The sequence below is a fragment of the Blastomyces dermatitidis genome (genome assembly GCF_000003525.1).
Source record: "Blastomyces dermatitidis ER-3 genomic scaffold supercont1.6, whole genome shotgun sequence".
In the NCBI taxonomy this organism is placed as follows: Eukaryota; Fungi; Ascomycota; class Eurotiomycetes; order Onygenales; family Ajellomycetaceae; genus Blastomyces; species Blastomyces dermatitidis.
The window spans coordinates 1,334,259-1,351,334 of NW_025544779.1; the positions used below are offsets into that span (position 1 = coordinate 1,334,259).

At 48.0% G+C, this 17,076-nt stretch overlaps 7 protein-coding genes across 11 annotated transcripts; 4 read left to right on the top strand and 3 right to left on the bottom strand.

The window, feature by feature from the left end:
- The first annotated feature begins 184 nt into the window (after positions 1–184).
- Positions 185–2,724, top strand: BDCG_05893. Of its 2 annotated transcripts, XM_045421596.1 has the most exons (4): positions 185–367; positions 510–977; positions 1,188–1,484; positions 1,579–2,724. In XM_045421596.1, the coding sequence occupies exons 2-4, from the start codon at positions 767–769 to the stop codon at positions 2,061–2,063; spliced, it is 993 nt and encodes a 330-aa protein (XP_045281445.1). In that variant the 5' UTR covers positions 185–367; positions 510–766; the 3' UTR covers positions 2,064–2,724. The 2 variants fall into 2 exon arrangements, with proteins under 2 accessions (XP_045281445.1, XP_045281444.1); XM_045421595.1 differs by having other exon boundaries at positions 185–977.
- A 19-nt stretch (positions 2,725–2,743) lies between these two features.
- Positions 2,744–6,645, top strand: BDCG_05894 (ethanolaminephosphotransferase). Its single transcript, XM_045421597.1, has 7 exons — positions 2,744–3,857; positions 4,233–4,242; positions 4,404–4,561; positions 4,709–4,755; positions 4,822–4,917; positions 4,989–5,686; positions 5,806–6,645. The coding sequence occupies exons 1-7, from the start codon at positions 3,718–3,720 to the stop codon at positions 5,965–5,967; spliced, it is 1,311 nt and encodes a 436-aa protein (XP_045277445.1). The 5' UTR covers positions 2,744–3,717; the 3' UTR covers positions 5,968–6,645.
- A 121-nt stretch (positions 6,646–6,766) lies between these two features.
- Positions 6,767–8,658, bottom strand: BDCG_05895. 3 transcript variants are annotated; one of them, XM_045421600.1, is made up of 3 exons: positions 7,569–8,344; positions 7,159–7,190; positions 6,956–7,081 (listed from the first exon to the last, which is right to left on the bottom strand). In XM_045421600.1, exon 1 carries the CDS (start codon positions 8,221–8,223, stop codon positions 7,570–7,572), a length of 654 nt encoding a protein of 217 aa, XP_045281447.1. In that variant the 5' UTR covers positions 8,224–8,344; the 3' UTR covers positions 6,956–7,081; positions 7,159–7,190; position 7,569. The 3 variants fall into 3 exon arrangements, with proteins under 3 accessions (XP_045277446.1, XP_045281447.1, XP_045281446.1); XM_045421599.1 differs by having other exon boundaries at positions 6,956–7,190; positions 7,569–8,387; XM_045421598.1 differs by having other exon boundaries at positions 6,767–8,658.
- BDCG_05896 (40S ribosomal protein S27) lies at positions 8,586–11,992 on the top strand (the record flags this gene model as incomplete). The annotated part of the gene is made up of 6 exons (XM_045421601.1): positions 8,586–8,603; positions 8,749–8,982; positions 9,189–9,251; positions 9,357–10,657; positions 10,736–11,811; positions 11,896–11,992. 4 exons carry the CDS (start codon positions 8,586–8,588, stop codon positions 9,537–9,539), a joined length of 498 nt encoding a protein of 165 aa, XP_045277447.1. The 3' UTR covers positions 9,540–10,657; positions 10,736–11,811; positions 11,896–11,992.
- On the bottom strand, positions 10,467–14,364 carry BDCG_05897. 2 transcript variants are annotated; one of them, XM_045421602.1, is made up of 3 exons: positions 12,967–14,364; positions 11,387–12,710; positions 10,467–11,274 (listed from the first exon to the last, which is right to left on the bottom strand). In XM_045421602.1, the coding sequence occupies exons 1-3, from the start codon at positions 13,319–13,321 to the stop codon at positions 10,788–10,790; spliced, it is 2,166 nt and encodes a 721-aa protein (XP_045277448.1). In that variant the 5' UTR covers positions 13,322–14,364; the 3' UTR covers positions 10,467–10,787. The 2 variants fall into 2 exon arrangements, with proteins under 2 accessions (XP_045277448.1, XP_045281448.1); XM_045421603.1 differs by having other exon boundaries at positions 10,477–11,274; positions 12,877–13,410.
- Positions 13,511–16,379, top strand: BDCG_05898 (dihydrofolate reductase). Its single transcript, XM_045421604.1, has one exon. The coding sequence runs from the start codon at positions 13,736–13,738 to the stop codon at positions 14,633–14,635; it is 900 nt and encodes a 299-aa protein (XP_045277449.1). The 5' UTR covers positions 13,511–13,735; the 3' UTR covers positions 14,636–16,379.
- BDCG_05899 (26S proteasome regulatory subunit N5) lies at positions 15,051–16,785 on the bottom strand (the record flags this gene model as incomplete). Its single annotated transcript, XM_045421605.1, has 5 exons — positions 15,051–15,665; positions 15,731–16,219; positions 16,279–16,515; positions 16,579–16,635; positions 16,699–16,785. The coding sequence occupies 5 exons, from the start codon at positions 16,783–16,785 to the stop codon at positions 15,051–15,053; spliced, it is 1,485 nt and encodes a 494-aa protein (XP_045277450.1).
- Positions 16,786–17,076: the final 291 nt, after the last annotated feature.

Sequence of the window (17,076 nt, forward strand, 5' to 3'; positions counted from 1 at the left end):
ATTGCGGTTAGACTCAATATTTCCCCAACAAACAAAGCAAACGACGGGGACGAGCTCGGCTGACGTCATATGATGAGTCACGTGGAATGTGTCCCAAAAAAGTCTAGCGTAGATCCCAGCCAGAGCCTCTAACCCTTTTAAGTAATCGAGGCTCTTCCGGGATCTCCTCCTGGTCTCCTCCTCTTCTCGTTCTATCTCAACGTCAATGCTTCTCGTTCTCCTCTCTTTCTATTCATTCATTCATTGTCTGTCCGTGTGTCTCTGCCTTGGTTTGTCAATTCAAGCTGGTTTCACTTTCTTATCTCTGTGTTGATACTTATTCTATCCCTTTCCTGCAAACCAAGGGCTCCCTGTAGTCTGACCTTAGGTAGCGTGTTACCTGGCTGCGTGTAGCATTGGCTCATCCTGGCCATTCCCTGTCAAACCAGGCCTTCCCCTCTTGTTGTTCTTATCTTGTCTTGTCGCTCGCGTGTCCAGCTAATCTAACACCCCTCACATTGTTTGTGTAGTACTGTACTGCTACTACTGCTACCGCTACATTCTACTACTGCTGCTGAACTATCCCTCCATCCCCCAATCCCCGCATACTTTAATCTCGGGCACTCGAGTCCGGTAGCTGGTAGCTGGAAACAAAGTAGTATACTTGTTATTGCTTGTGTCGCCGTCGACACTCCGCGCCACTTCTATATATCGCTTGCATCTTTACACCGAACACGCTCGCACACACATCTGTACGCCGTATCCTCTCCTGCCATTCATAATCACCATGTTGGCCCCTCGTCTATTCCGAATTCAAACCAGCTCCTCCACCTGCCCCTCGACTTTAATACTACGACCCTTATCCACCACCAGCGCCTTATATCGAGCCCCTTCGCTTAGAGATATCACCCCAGACAACGCGGCTAGTTTCAATGCGAAGCAGAAGGAGTTCCGCGCGAACCTGGAAGCTGCTCGGAAGAAAAAAGCACAGGCAGAGAGTCAGTCGGATCATGCTTCTGTTGTTTCTCCTGCTCCATTTTCCTTTACTTCAAGGCGCTCCTCCGGCTCTTCGCATCCCACTGCTCCATCTGCGAGCAATGCGAGCGAACAGCCTGATTCTACCGCTGCCGCTGCTTCTCCTGTTCCTGATGCTGCGAACACCCTAGACGTTAAAGGTTTGGGCTCACTTTCCACCCACCGCATTGTAGGAGAACACCGTCAATCCGATGCTGGCCAGACCCCAAAGCGAGGGGCCTTGTCCAGCTTGATCTATGGCACCAAGGAAGGACAGCAGCTGGACAAGGATATCGAGCGCTCTTTCTCGGAAGTGCTCGCGCGAGGGAAATACGTCCATTCGATCGTTTTTCACGAAGTCAAGCCGGATAAAGTGGAGGAATACGTTGATTTGGTTGGTCAGTGGTATCCGCGGATGGCACAGATTGAGAACAACAAGGTCAATCTGGTCGGAAGTTGGAGGACACAGGTTGGAGATAATGATACATTCGGTAAATAAATAAACCCCTTTCCCACATCAATCTCTCACCAATTTGTGCAATTACCAGGGAGAAAAAATGCTAACATCGAAATGATGCGGTATAGTTCATATATGGGAATACCAACGCTACTCAGGCTACCACGCCTCCCTCCACGCCATCTCCCAACACCCGGACTTCCGCGCATTCGACCGCCGTCTAAAATCCCTCATCAACAACAAACGCACTTCTCTCATGCAAGAATTCTCCTTCTGGCCCACTACCCCTCCACGCAAACTCGGCGGCCTCTTTGAACTCCGCTCGTACACTCTACATCCGGGCAACCTGCTCGAATGGGAAACCCACTGGCGACGAGGCCTACACGCGCGGCGCGAAGTCATGGAAGGGGTTGGTGCGTGGTTTGTGCAGATTGGCGAGCTGAATACGGTGCATCACCTGTGGCAGTTTGCGGATTTGGAAGAGCGGAAGATTCGGCGCGAGCAGTCTTGGTCGATTGAAGGATGGGCAGATACGGTGCATAAGACGGTGCCGTTGATACAGTGTATGAAGAGTCGGATTTTGATTCCTATGCCGTGGAGTCCTGTGGGGTAGAATTTCTTTCTTCTTCCTTTCTTTTTCCCAAATGACCGGAATGAGATTGTGCGAACGGGAAAGGGCTCTGTCGTCGTGGAGGATTTTTCTTTTTTTTCCTTTTTGTCTACTTTCATATATATCAAGTGACAGGTGTGAGATGTCACGACTGTCGAGAGAGTTCTTACAAGCATACTTTACGGTGTTTTTAAGACTTGAATGCTCCTGCTACTGATGCTGGCGGGGGCAGGAAGAAGAGAAGGAAGGAAGCAAGGAAGCAAGGAAGCAAGGATAAACGCCCCTCCGGGGCGTCTTTTCCAGCGAGGTTCGATATCATCCTGGCTGGTTGGATAAGTGGACAGCGGCGATAGTTGTTGCCAGGTCCATGGTACGAATGGAGGAAGATAGATAACTGAGGGGCCTGTGGAGTCTGTTTTCCCAGTGTATGTTCTTTTTCTATTATCAAGAAGGCGGGGTGTGGAGGAGGGGGAATATATTATTATTGATGGAGAATTATTTGGCAGGGAATTGTTAGACATTTATTATTATTCAGAGGGGCATTTGTTTGATAGCTAAGGAACGAACTGGAGAGTGATTATGATGATCATGGATGATGTATCGTGGCTAATAAGAAAGATAACCAAGGTGTAATTTATTAGCAATGAATATTAATAAAAGACACCTTGTTCTCTTTTCCCTCCTCCCTCCTCCCTCCCCCCTCTCCCCTCGTACTTCTTTCTTTCTTTCTTTCCCCACCTTCCACAGCAATCGTAAGTCCTCAGGGTTCAGACTTTGGAGAGCAGCAATTAGTTCCTCGTTTGTTGCCAATAAAATGCAACGTTAGTGGCTCATAAACCCAGCAGAGGCGCGTTTCAGCCAATCAGCAGCCTGCAAGAGCGTCGTCCCCTGTCCCCTCCCCTTGTCCTGTCCCGTCGTTCGTCGCCGCCTTCTCGCCTTTTCTCGCTTCCTTCCTTCTTCTTTTTTAGTTAACTTTTAGTTAGTTCTCTCCACAGGCTTTGGCAAAAACTTAACAAGCTTTTGTTCCTTTTTTTTTTCTCCGTTGCAGGCTTTGCAGCAGAACAAGAACAAGAACCGCATACAACCACTCCAACCAACAATCAAACCATTATTGGTGTACGTACGGAGTACAGCGTACATAGTAGTATGTACTGTACATGTACTACATATACATACATCTATACATGTATATACTACTCCCCGCTCACCCCAGGCCTAGATAAACTTTACCCGAACCCTACAACTACCCCAGAACCTACACAGTACAGTACGCTACCCGATACGTTACCTAGGTACTAAACTACTGAGGATTAAGCCGTAGACATCCATTTACTTGGCCCACATGGTTAGCGATTGAGGCGATGGATGTATAAACAACTTGCTATTTCATTTCCATATTCCTCACCAACCCATCGCTTCTTCCCACTTTTGACTGATCGAACAAAGCGCCGTTCTGTCTCTCTCTCCTTTCTCCTCTCTCCTCTCTCTTTCTTAAGCTGTCATCTCTCCCCATCCATCTCTCACCTACGCTTTCGCCACAACAATAACAAGAACAACACTACCAACCACTACCAACCACTACCAACCACTACCAACCACCAGGCAAAGTAACCATCAAACGATCCGGGAAAGGAAAGGAGGGCTATATACACAAGCCATGGTCTACGTCCGCCAACATAACCTCGCCGCCCTGCGCGAGTACAGGTACTCCGGCGTCGACAAGTCTCTTGTTTCTCGCTATATCTTGAAACCCTTCTATACACATGTCGCCATTAAGTGTTTTCCTATGTCTATGGCGTGAGTATTACCCATTTTCTTTTCTTTTCTTTTTTTTTTTTTTCCCTCTGTTTTCAGTTGTTTTTAGTAATTTTATATGTTGATTTTCTGTTGAATGATTCTTCATTACTTTCTCTTTTCTTTTTCTTTTTCTTTTTCTTTTCTTTTCTTTTTCTTCTTCTTTTTTCTTTTTTCTTTTTATTCGTGTTGGTTGGGAATTTTTTTCTGTTGGGGTCTGGTGATGCTTTCACTGAGCTATATCATGCTGCCAATGACTGCCACATCCATGGCTAGAGATGTTTCTTTTTCTTCCCTCTCATCCTCTTGCTGCTATGAAGGTTCCTATGTTTTGTTGTTTTCTTTATATATTATTTCATGCTAACATCTTGCCTCTAGACCAAATGCTGTAAGTGGGATGGATCCTTTTATCCAATTAACCTGTTTGAAGACTCCTTCACTTACCCCCGATGCCTTCTATTCGCCATTTGCCCCCTTATTTCTTTTCTTTGGTTCCATCTCCCCGAGAAAAGGAAAGAAAAAAAGTGCTAACATTAAAGTCATCACCAGATCACACTAACAGGCTTCTGTTTCGTCGTCATCAATTTCCTGACTCTGCTCTGGTATAACCCTACCCTAGATCAGGATTGTCCGCCATGGGTCTATCTGAGTTGGGCGGTAGGATTGTTCCTGTACCAAACGTTTGATGCAGTTGATGGGGCTCAGGCGTATGTTCTTCCACTATCACTGCTTTTTCAATTATGCGTGATCTTCTGTGTGATTTTAGACAGACAATTTCCTCTCGACTGAACCCAAAAAAGCGGGGTTGTCAAGTTGACCTTTGTGCTGATATGATACTATGTTTCTATGTATAGACGGAGAACTAGGCAGAGTGGACCTCTTGGTGAGCTTTTTGATCATGGTATGTTTTCTTACTTTTTCCTTGTTGTCTTTGCTTGAAGAACTCCCCTCTAACATATTTATACAGGAGTCGATGCGTGCAACACCGCCCTGGAAGTCCTCATCTTTGCCGGCGCAACAAACCTGGGCCAGTCATGGCTAACTGTATTGACTCTATTTGCCTGTATGGTCCCCCTTTCCCGCCCCCCTCCCACCACACCCATCTCAACCACCACCCTACTAACTTACCCCCAGCCGCCCTAACCTTCTACGTCCAAACTTGGGACGAATACTACACCCAGACGCTAACCCTAGGTATAATCTCCGGGCCCGTCGAGGGAATCTTAACTCTCTGTGCTGTCTACGCAACAACAGCCATAAAAGGCGGCGCCAGCTTTTGGCACAAACCCATGCTGGCAACCCTAGGCGTCCCAGCCTCAGTTTTATCCATCCTACCCGCATCCGTGTCCAACCTTCCCTTTACCTCCTGGTACATCATCTACGGCGCTGTCGTCTTGCTCTTCAGCACCTTCACCAGCATCTTAAACGTAATGCATATCCGCCGCCAGCGGAATCTAAACGTCTATAAACCCCTCCTGGGCCTATTGCCCGCTGTTGCGACGTGGTTGCTGGTTACTGTATACTTGCATCTGCGGCCCTTGGTCCGGGAGAGACATCTCGTCCCCTTCGCGATGTACGTGGGGCTCATCAATGCGTATTCGGTTGGGCAGATGATTATTGCGCATTTGGTGAAGAGAGGGTTTCCGTATTGGAATGTTTTGCTGTTGCCGTTGGTGGTCGGGGTTGTGGATGGGGTGTGTGGGTCGCAGGATTACTTGGGCTTGTGGGAAGGGAGTTTGTTGTTTGGCAGCGGGAAGGATGGGGAGGTGTATCAGGTTGCGTTCGTGTTTTGTTCGTTGGGGCTGGCGGTGGGGGTTTATGGGAGTTTCGTGGTAGATTTCTATTCTTTTTTTTCCCCTTTCTTTCTTCTGGTCCTTCCTGGCTTCGATACTTCCTTCCTCCCTTCTATTCTTTAGTATGTGGATCCGGAAAAAGACTGATTTGTGCACAGTTCGATGTCATCACCACTATCTGCGATTACCTTGATATCTGGTGTCTGACTATCAAGCACCCATACGTCGAGGGTGCGGCGACAGAGCCCGCGAAAGTAATCAAGACGAAGGTTGTCGATACGAATAATACCCACTCCGCTGCGAAATCGAAAGTTAACTAAGACAATGAAACGCGGGAAACACGGGCGTTGAAGAGCTTGCGTGTGCGCGTCGCTGATCCAGATATTGTTGATATGGATCCCTTTGGCGGCGAAAATATTTTACTTGAGAGGAGTTCTTCGTGATAAGATAGGAAGGAAAGGGCGATTGGCTAGAAAGAGATGGTGGAAGAGTTTTACATCATTCAGGTGAGGGGGAAAAAATGTTGGTTGTTGATGAGGGTGTCAGTAAGTTGAACTAATGGGTAAGTTTTATATCTGGGGCGGCGATTTTATGGTTTGAAACCATGTCCCTCTGCTTTCTTGATGTATTAGTTTTCTCTTCTGTTTTCTCTGCCAGTGCTTCCTTGTTACTCGGTATATGCATGCATGTTTGTTTCAACTTGGTTTTCAACCTTTTTTATGTTGTATACCCTGATTATATACATCACCACTTCCAACGCACGCCCCTTTCTTCCCCCTTCTTCAAGCATCACTGGGTTTGCTGGGTTTGTATGTTATGTATGTTACTTTAGCTTGTACACATTTATAGAATGGGGCGGGACGGGATGGAATGGAATGGGATGTATTAACACTGTTAACTATTTATCATTTCAGGGGGTGTTACGTTGCATTCTCTGTTTCCTTTCCCTTACCTTTTTTTCTTTTCTTTTCTTTTCTTTTCTTTTCTTTTCTTTTTGTTGAATTATCCTATTCCGTAGGCTGTTTCATTCATAGTTATGTCAAATTTCCTTTAATCTCTTCATTTCAGAATTTCTTTTCCTTCATACAATTAATCTTAATCTCGTGTGTGTGTGTGTGTGTTTTGTATAGCTCTGTGGATCTATCTAAACTACGGCTTTGTATTATGCTTTGTGTGTGTATTTCCCTCCTGCTTGAGTATCAGTCCATTTCATGATCTCTTGTTGCAGAACCTTGTTCTCATAACTACTTTTTAATTCTTGAACTCCTCTACCCCGCCGGCCCGGCCCCGCCCCACCCCCCGGATAACCTAGGAGACAAAAATACTGCATATAAAGTAAAAAGTAAAGGTAGACAGATATATTCATAGTAGTGGAATTGATGGGAGTCACTTGTAGTGGCGAAGTGAAAGGTTACATCGATAAATCATCTCAACCTACATATAAGATGAGCCCAGAACAGAAGTGAAAATAATCTGCTGATGGGGTATTGATAACGGGGCAAATTACCCACGCGTTGTCAAATACAGGGGAACAGAATCGAAACTGGAATAAGAAATCAGAGATTAGAGATTAGATGGGCACAAAGGGAATATAGTGTCATGGAGAAGACATTGCAGGCACACTTGCCGTGTGCCTTCCTTCTCCCAATGAAGGCGCTAGGAAAATGAAAACTAGTAATCTAGGAAGTGTAGGACATTGGGGCAAAAGAAGAAGAGCCCGATCACCCACCAGCCGTTTACTGGTAGCTAAAGGGCCGAACCATTCCAAATATATCAACAGAATGAGGAAATATGGTGGATAGTCTTGTAGCTAGAGAACAAGAACACGTGTACAAGAGGGTAACATTCCAACCGCCCGCGCGCAAGGGGATGTCTATTTTAAGCGAAAGCGCCCTAATACAAACTTCTCTCTTCAACTTACTTCACGGCGGCCTCATCATCATCATCATCTGGAAAAACCCCGGAGGCAGGTTCGCCGCCGAGTGCTGCCCAGGGAGAGTAACCTGTAGATTCCCCTGCGCATCGACGACTGTGAAAAAACTCGTGCCTAGGACGGCGTATACCTGGGATGGCGGGGCCAATCCTGCAAAGGCTGTCCCTGGTCTACCGGCAGGAGGGGCAGGGGCAGCAGCGGGATCCTGGGTCTGCGATGGCACGGAGGGCCCTGCGGGCGCTACTGCGGGCGCTGGCCTGGGCTGGGAAGCGCCACCAGGAGCAGATACAGATACAGGCGCAGGCGCAGGCACAGGTGCAGGTGACATTTGTAGAAATTGGCCAGCGATCTGCTGCTGCGGGAGGAACCAGTGAGGCGCCTGGGCCTGGCCGGACGGGGTCGGGCCACTGGGTAGGGCGACCATGGGGCTTGCCGGGTTCCCGACGACTTTGCCGTCGCTGGAGAACTTGTATGTCGTTGCGGATACGGAGGCCCATCTGGGGTCACATGTGAATTTGCCATCCTCGCCTTTGGTAATGACGAAGCCTGCTGGGGGTGGTGGTGCCATGATATTTGGGGGGATGCCGCCGTTTGGAGGGCCCCAGAATGTTTCATGGCCAGTCGGGAAAGTTCCCCAGGTCATGGCTGTGGAGTATGTGTTAGGTGAGGGAATTCTTAAAGAGGGTTTTATGGGATAGGATGGGGAGATGAGCTTGTATGTTTCAGGAGGACGGGGTTGAGGGAAGTGAGGTTCTAGTATTGTCTAGACTCTGGGAAAAGGGAAAGATAAAAAGAGAAAGCCAAGAATCTATGAGAGATTCTTCGGTATTTTATATGCATGAAACATCCCATATATGGACCAGTGGCAGCCCTATAACTCTACACATCTAAATATCCAATTGCTTGCGTGTGACCTTCTGCTTGTTAGTATCGATACAGGGCGGGCGAGAGTATGTCATAATCTTAGCAATGAAAAAGAAAGATGCTGAGACATAATAGAGTCCAATGACTGCCGCCAGTTTGGTATTTGGCACACATCAAACCTCGCTGCGCTGATAAGGTATAGCACTCTGTACGCAGTATACATCGTGTGTATGTACTATGTAGAAGATGTTCAGGGGCAGGGGTTGATAATGCGGCTGAAAATAAGCTCTGCTGACTCAGTCAGAGCCGCGCTAGCCCAACACGGCCAGCTAAGCGAGTGCACAATCGCCCATTTTGGGCACTGCGCGGCGTAGTCATCCATTGCTGGCTTGCTGTTCGCCATTTCTCTTCTGCATCGCCGCCTCCCCCTCGAGATCCTGTTCATCGACCCTCCGACCTTGCTGCTCTCCGACTGTCCGTCTTGACAAGTTCATCCCACAGGTCACAGCATCGACAACATCTCCAAGCCGTCAAGATGGTAAGCTTCCGCCTGCTCGTGTGATGCGTTTTCGGTGGCGATGGATAGGATGGCCTTTGTACATTATGGAATGCATATGATATGATGATATCTGGGACCTCCTCTATCGTCGCCGGCATCACAACTTTGAAAAAAAAAAAATTACTTTTTTATATTTTCTTTTGAAACGGAACATCATACTGATACATCTTTCTTTCATCCAATAGGTTCTCGCGGTCGATCTCCTCAACCCGACTCCCCAGGCGGAGGCCCGCAAGCACAAGCTGAAGGTACGCTGCACACACGGTCCCTACCGAGAATCCCGCCAAAACAATGCAATACCGAAATACATCCTAAAGAACAAAAGCCAACTAACTTCGGATATGGTAATTTAGATGCTTGTGCCTGCTCCCCGGTCCTTCTTCATGGATGTCAAATGCCCCGGCTGCTTCGCTATCACAACCGTCTTCTCGCACGCCCAAACCGTCGTCATCTGCGCTGGCTGCTCCACCGTCCTCTGCCAACCCACTGGTGGAAAGGCTAGATTGACCGAGGGTTGCTCGTTCCGGAGAAAGTAAAGGGTGCAAATCGTTTTGCTTTTTTCGCTTCTTCGTTTTGTTTGAATGATGATGATTGTTGCTATTTGTTTAATTATACAAAAAAACAACCCAAAATTTTAACGGGGAATTTTAAAAATCGAATGGCGTTTTCATATTCTGTCACATATTGCTACCTGTGACCGTCTTCATACTTTTCTACCCTAACCTAACCCTTGACTCTGTCTTTCTCATTGTTTTTTCTAGCGGACCTTAAACCCCGCTCCCCCCCACCCAAAAATCTATGATCTGCAGATAGAAGAAGATGGAATGAGCAGTTTACCTTCTTCCGGCCGAATTATGCAAGAAAAGCGAGCTAACGCAAAGCAAAAGAAAACCATCTCCTAGTCCCTCTTGCGCATTCTTTCTTGCATTTGCCAAAATACGATGGACTCTCAGGGGAAAGGGAAACAAAGAGCAGACCTGGCATCCGACAAACCAAACCAAAAACCAATACTGTTCATGAATTGCTATTATGATGCTTGTTTTATTTCAGACACCTACCTACCAGAAAAAACTCCTCCAGAAGGAACAACGACAAATCGATCCTGAAATTCCACTTCTTACCTCTTGTTTGCTACATCGGCCATTCAAGTGTTGAAAAGGAAAATCAAGGCGCGAATGGGTAATATATATATATCTCTCTCTCTTCGGGTTGCGGTCAAAATGTATGGATTCCTGTACAAAGTGTCACCTGGCTGGAAAGGTAACCTGCTTTGGGAGGGAGATGGAGGATTGCTCGTGAAGGATGTCTGGTTGTTGATTTTGGTATGGCAATACAGACAACTTCGACCTGCTCTCTGGTCTGGATTTGTGTCCTGCTCGACATGGATTGTTTAGTCGATTTCTTTGTCAAGCACGAGAATCTGTTCCTCTCCCGCTGCTATAACAAGCAGGGCATTGTCCCCTGTACACTGGTTTGAACATGAAAATCAAGCAGACTTGATTATTTGACTTCTACCGGAATCCTGTGTGGTTTTAAATCTTCAAGGCATAGTTTTAGACTGCAGGATTGACTGGGTGGTGCATTCGCGATGCCAGGCAGTGCTGGATAAATCCCTCCCACTTACTGTAGGCCCGAAGATAAAGGCTTCCATATGGTACGTACTGTAGAAGAGTAACTAATGCAGTGATATATTGCAAGCCACATAACTAGTCACTGCTCTAATACAAAAAAGATACTGCCCAATGCCACCTCTCGCAATGCCCAACCATCCCTAAATTCCAAAATTACAACTCCTTCTCCCTGCTCTTCTTGCTCCACGCCTTCACCTCCTCCTCCTCCCTCCTCTTACACTCCGCCTCAAAACGCGCTTTCAACTCACTATCTCCAGCCACCTTGGCAGCCGCCCACCTCGACCTTAAATCACCAACCGTCGTTCCCACATACACCTGCTCCGGGTGTCCCATGGCCAACGGCCACAGTTCATCCAACCACATTACCTGGTTATACGTCAGCGCAAATAACTCACTCCACACTAGCCGTGTTAGGATGCGCATGGAACCGACGTAGCCGGGGGATTCTTCGGGCCGCTCGATGCCCTCGGCCGGGTCGTAATGGGCGTCGACGGCGAGGAGGAAGTGGTCTTCGGTGTCATCGGTGTCGTCGGTGGTGGGTTTGGCGTAGGATGCTAGGCTGGCAGAGTCGATGATGAGGATCGTGCTTTGGTCGATGCCATCTGAAGGGGTGAGTGTATTGAGGAAAGTGATGAAATGACTGGTTTTTGCAGATATGGTTAGCGGGGATTGGGGGGGTAGGTATTACGATATCTGTTCATGTGCTTTTCTTTTGCTTGTCCTTTATTCGTTGCGTTTATTGGGTAACATACCGCTTCGCACCATCGATATCATCTTTCGCGAGTCCAAGCTCTCGTCCATCAAACCATTTCAGTTTCAGGAATGGCTTAATGTCCTCTACACCATCGATACCATCGCCCCAAGACGCTAGGTCTTTCTCTATAGCCTCCTTGAGAGCCGCCCATTCAACACCATCGTCGTTCTGGCCATAGCTGAGCCTATAAATGGCAAAGCCAACCTCTGTCATTGGTGGTTTCCCCAAATTCTTAATGTCGCGGATACGAGATGTGACATCAGAGATCCATACAGGTGGCGCACGGGGTCCTGGATTTGGGTCCGATCGCGCTCGGAGCCGCTGCTGATCCTGTATCCGCAATTGGCCCTCAATGGCCTTGAGCAAATCGTTTTCCTTTTTGGGACTCGCGTCTGGGGATTCTGTGGGGTAATAACCGGCCAGGTTGGCAAGCATCTCGTTGGTTAAACTGTTGATCTTTTGAAAATATGCGTATGAATTGACATACGTCTGACGGCGTTTCTCCAGAACTGTGTTCCGCCAGTCACCCATTCGTCCCGGCGATGGTCCAGAGCTGTTTTTGTACCCATACGTGGACATATAGATGGTGTAGTCGGCCTCCGCGGCGAGGCCGGCGAGCTTTCGCAGTTTATGCACTAGATCCAGCTGCTCCGGGCTTATGGTGTCGTCTGAAGAAGGCCCCTGCGCCTTTATTTCATTTAGCAGAGGCTCTCGCAGTGCATCGACGTGAGAAATGACCCAGCTATGCGCACGGTCTGTCATGACCTCGTACTTCGCAAGAATAAAGTCTGCCCACAACCCTGCCGTGTTAATATTGGGCTCCTTCCCATCCCGCCGACGGATGTTATTCAACGCCTCGTCGAACTCTGACAGGTGATCGGACATATAATTGAATGTCTCGCGCATGTGTGAGATATGCAGCGGTACATTAAGATAATCAAACGCGGAGATAACGGCTTCGATATATTGGCACGCGTAGTTGAAGTTCTCTGCTTTATCTAGACCCTTTTGTCTCCATTGGTGTTCTGATATGGGAGGTATGCCTTCCCATAATCGGGCCTTCATGGCATGCACTGGCTTCTCTACTAGAGCGAGGCGTCCGGGGTCCTCATCTGAACCTACCCTGCTCATCAACATATGGCTGACGGGCAATGTGATTTTGTTATGGGGCGGAAGGGCCCATTCACTGTAGGGAGAAGCTACTAGTGGTATTTCTTCGGAGGAGATGACAGGCAGTTCGGTTTTTTTGCCATTGGGTAACGTTCCACGACAGGCAAATTCAAAGAAATGAAAGACGGTTTTCGGGGGGATTAGGCGGTCAACTATTAAACGGGTCAGTATACCAGTTTTGCCCACACGCGGGGAACAGTTTTCAATGCCCATGCCCATTATCATGCACAGCGTACAGATCGTACATTGGACAGGAATTGTGTTACGATGGAAATGAACATGAAACGCCATGAGCTCCAGTTAATAACAGTCACATACATTCCAGGAGTAAGCTTGCAAAGATGACCTTGGATCTCATCCCCATATATTAAAATTGAAGGCATGTATGTGAAGTGAGAGTCCCCATACCAATAAATAATATGTCCAAGTAAGGCATCAGCGGGTCGGATGGGTCTAAGCCATCAGGGAGCTTCGGTTCGAGTCCTTCTGCCCACTGTACGGATGTGGGTAGGTGTTGCAGCAATTGCTGGACGTCACTGAGTTTGGAAGCTCCATGTTTGTTGGAAAGGTCGTCAAATGGTGCAGGCGGTTCGGACTTCCATGGTACACCAGCCTGGGGCAATTTTCTGCCGTGAAGGGCATGGGCAGTAGAAAACAAGCAGAAGCCAGGTGGTAGCTGGGAAACTGTGCCGATCAATGCGAGACGCCAGATAGTGGTGGGCTTGCATAACTTTCTTGCCCAGGTGGGCGTAAATAGTCGCATTGATCTTATCAGCCCAACTCTTTGGGTGACATCTGGGCTTGCTCGCGAGGGCGTCTTCTTCCAGAGGGCGCGCTCTCTCCTTTGTATAGGTTTTTTGTTTATAGCGTAGTCACATATGGTGCTGAGTCATCCAACCCTAATCTTATCTTGATCTTTGGAGATCTTTGACATTTCAGTCAAACCAGATGAGCGTTATCCATCATCATGATGGCCATTGTCCCCTTGAAGTCTGTCCACTTTTAATTCGTCTGAAGATTCGCCTCCAATCCTCCCTCAAAAAACATATACCATATATGCTGTGGTATAGCCATGCTGCTAGACATATCCGCTCTCTAACGAACGAACCAAATACCCGTGAATTGTTTCCGCCCTGCTCCATCCACTTACCCACACTTCACATCCACCGCGATCACCATGGCGCCTCAAACACCCGCTCAATCCAAAGCCCCGTTAAAAGTCCTCATGCTACATGGATACACTCAATCAGGACCTCTATTCCGCGCTAAAACCCGCGCGCTGGAAAAGCATCTCAAAAAATCTTTCCCCCTCCATGCCATCACTCTCTCGTACCCAACAGGACCCCTCCACCTATCCCCTTCAGACATCCCAGACTTCCAACCCTCCTCCACCGCAAGCACAGAGGCCAATGATGCCGACCAACCCGAGTGTTATGCATGGTGGCGACGCTCCAGCACAGCTAACCCACCAGAATACGTCGGGCTAGATGAGGGCTTTGAAGCCGTCGCACGCGTGCTGGCTGAGGAAGGACCCTTCGATGGCGTTTTTGGATTTTCACAAGGTGCAGCTTTCGCGGCAATAGTGGCTAGCCTACTCGAGCCGGAACGGAAAGCTTCTTTCAAGTACTTTGCCGATATAAAGCGTAATAGTAATACCCCTGTCCTTCCCTCTGATGCTGGGGATCCCGCCACAGGCATCGCGTTCCCGGCGTCTTTTGAAAACCTGACACATCCACCTTTTAAATTCGCGATATGTTATTCCGGCTTCATTGCTCCGGGCGCACGGTATCGCGCCTTCTACGAGCGGCCGAAGATCCAGACGCCCGTGCTGCACGTGCTGGGGAGTTTGGACGCGATTGTCGAGGAGGCGAGGAGTAGGATGTTAATTAGCGCTTGTGAGGGCGATGCGGAGAAAGAAGGGAAGGTTATCTGGCATCCTGGTGGGCATTTTCTCCCTAGCCAGAGACCGTATTTGGATGCGGCAGTTAGGTTTATTAGGGAATGTCTGGAACAGGTCGATAAACAGACAGGAGATGGGCTAGAAGAGAAAGTGGAGGATATGGAGATGCCGTTTTAAATATCGTAATTTTCGGTAGGGGTGTGTTGTGGGATACCATTCATGTTGCGTTTGGAGGATGACTGATGACTTTCTCACGACGAACTAGACATGCGGTCACAGTGCGAATTAAATAGATAGACATAGAACCGGCGTTGCATACCCGCTAGAATTAGAAGTACGAATACTAACCCGAGGCCATGGCCCAAACAGCTGAAATACTTATGCGTATATATCCGCAGCGGATACTATTCCTTCCTCTCTACGAAGCTATGAGTATTAAATCCAACGACAACTTCCATTAATTAGAAGGCTATCTTGAGGGAGTACTGTGTTATTGTACATTCATTTTTACGCAGGACCAAAGAATGAATATTCACCATACACATGACGAGAAGAAACCCACGTAGATAAAGGAACAGAGAGAACTTCTAGCCTAGCGAGCCTTGGCCTTGGAAGTCGCCCGTTCCGCCTTAGATGGAAGGATACGGGCCATCATCTCTTCCTTAGTAATCAAGTGGTCAATCCGCTCGAGCAAGCCCAGCAAGCTCTTCATATTGCTACTCCACTCATTCAATACATCATCAGCATCCCGTGGTTTGGCGAAATCCACGATTCTAGCCGGGCGGTCTATCTTTGCATAAACAGTCTTGGAAGTGACGAGGTCAGAAATGTACTTTTCGGTCTCTTCCTCGTTGAGGTCAAGCAGCTCTGTGAGACGGCCCATTTGGATGCGAGTGTAGTATTTGGCAACGACGCGGACATTGTGCTCAATAACGCGCTTGCGCAGGTCTTGCCATCGGGTGTGTGCCTTGTTGTCAGTTGATGGGTTTGTTTGGGCATCAAAAACGTCGGTACTGCAAAGGTGTGGCCCGAATTGCTCCGCAACCATTGGCCATCGCATCAACTCGTTTATCGTGAAGAGCTTGAGAAGGCGCGCTTCAACGGGGACAAGGGAGTTTCGGGAATCTGTTTGGATGCGGTGAATGAGGTCCGATTGCTCGTTGTCATAAGGCGAAAGCACGACATAGTATATGATACGTTGAAGTGTCTATGATGCCGTTAGTCGTTGCCAACGTATGTATATGCATGCCAAAGGAACCATCAAACACTTACCGCGCGTAGCTGCTCTGGGTTCTCTTCAACGGATTCGGTATCAAGAACCTGTCGGTAATGCTTGCAAACGTCCAAGTACTTATTCTCGTTGTTTGCGAGCATGATCTGTTGCTCGTAATACCTCAACTTCAAGTCTGTCACATCCTCTTCCTTCTCTATTGGTGGATCATCAGGCTTCCGGTTTCTTTCCCGCTCTTCCAACTCCTTTTGTTGTTTCTCAATCTGTTCCGGAGTCTTCTTCGGTTTCCGCGCAAAGTATTTTGTGCTAATCTTGCGACTTAATATTCCAGCCTGTGTCCAGTCCCCTTTAGCTATACAGAGAGCTACCTGTTCCAGAATGAACTCAGTCTTCTCTCTCCGGGTCATTGATCCAAATGTCTCCACTTGTAACTCGCAGAGAATGTCCACAGCGCTGGCGAGGTCGCCTTGAGACTTCTTGATATCCGATAGAATACGTGTAACTCTAGCTCTCTCCACTTCGACGAAGATCTATATACTCGACAGATCAGCAAGAACCCAGCCAAACTAGATTGGAGGTCGTGACAAACCTTGCCCTCAGTAACAGTCCTTAAAGTTTCGATCAATGTCATCTTCTCCTCCATATTCGGAGTTTGATCGATGAATCCCATTACAGCCTGCACCATCTTCGTTGTAGCTTGTTTAAGCTGCCCATGTTTCTTCGAAAGCGCGATGACCTGCTCGTTCAACAGTTTCCAATCGCCGGACTCTTTGGAGAGGGTAACGATTGCAATGAGAAGCCTGGATGTGGACGGTAGATCGGATGCCTAGGGAGAATAATATTATAAGTACTAGTCTACAAGGAGTTTTAGGAAAGCGGTGGCATTTACCTGTCTAGCTTGTTTCTCGAGTGCCAAAAGTTTGTCAATCGCGCCTTGGAGATTGGTCTAGGTGACGGTACCGGCTGGTGTTAGTATATGCTCTATTCTAGGAGTCCGAAAACTGCAAACCTTAGCCAACTCCTGCGCTTCTGGAATCAGAGAATCGACATCTTTCGTAAAATCCTTCTCAGCCTTGAACAAGGTCCCGTCCGACATGATCATACGTCAAGTAAACCAGCTGTTCTGAGAGGAACGAGAGCTGTTGGGATGGTTTGGAGAGGATGAGCAGCGGAGGTTCGCAGCCTTGGCTATCAAAATTTCGCTCTGTAATATGATGAGACTATAACTGTGCTCGGAGGAAATGCAGATGGCAATCAAGGAAAATGAACGTTGGGGGTTGTGCAGAAAGGCAAAGCTAAGCTGCCGTCTTGGACAAAGCGTCCATCCAGCTAGCGTGGGCGGCTAATTCCTAGTTACGCCCTACGCGCGACTGCGCTTAGCACCGAA

Coding starts and splice junctions, on each gene's coding strand:
- BDCG_05893 (XM_045421595.1), top strand. CDS start 767: ATGTTGGCCCCTCGTCTATTCCGAATTCAAACCAGCTCCTCCACCTGC. Junction 978..1,187: donor GAAAAAAGCACAGGCAGAGA/GTCAGTCGGATC, acceptor ACCGCATTGTAG/GAGAACACCGTCAATCCGAT. Junction 1,485..1,578: donor TGGAGATAATGATACATTCG/GTAAATAAATAA, acceptor GATGCGGTATAG/TTCATATATGGGAATACCAA.
- BDCG_05894 (XM_045421597.1), top strand. CDS start 3,718: ATGGTCTACGTCCGCCAACATAACCTCGCCGCCCTGCGCGAGTACAGG. Junction 4,756..4,821: donor TGGTGAGCTTTTTGATCATG/GTATGTTTTCTT, acceptor ATATTTATACAG/GAGTCGATGCGTGCAACACC. Junction 4,918..4,988: donor TGTATTGACTCTATTTGCCT/GTATGGTCCCCC, acceptor ACTTACCCCCAG/CCGCCCTAACCTTCTACGTC.
- BDCG_05895 (XM_045421598.1), bottom strand. CDS start 8,223: ATGACCTGGGGAACTTTCCCGACTGGCCATGAAACATTCTGGGGCCCT.
- BDCG_05897 (XM_045421602.1), bottom strand. CDS start 13,321: ATGCGACTATTTACGCCCACCTGGGCAAGAAAGTTATGCAAGCCCACC. Junction 12,711..12,966: donor CTTGGACATATTATTTATTG/GTATGGGGACTC, acceptor CCCGTTTAATAG/TTGACCGCCTAATCCCCCCG. Junction 11,275..11,386: donor GATATCGATGGTGCGAAGCG/GTATGTTACCCA, acceptor TGCAAAAACCAG/TCATTTCATCACTTTCCTCA.
- BDCG_05898 (XM_045421604.1), top strand. CDS start 13,736: ATGGCGCCTCAAACACCCGCTCAATCCAAAGCCCCGTTAAAAGTCCTC.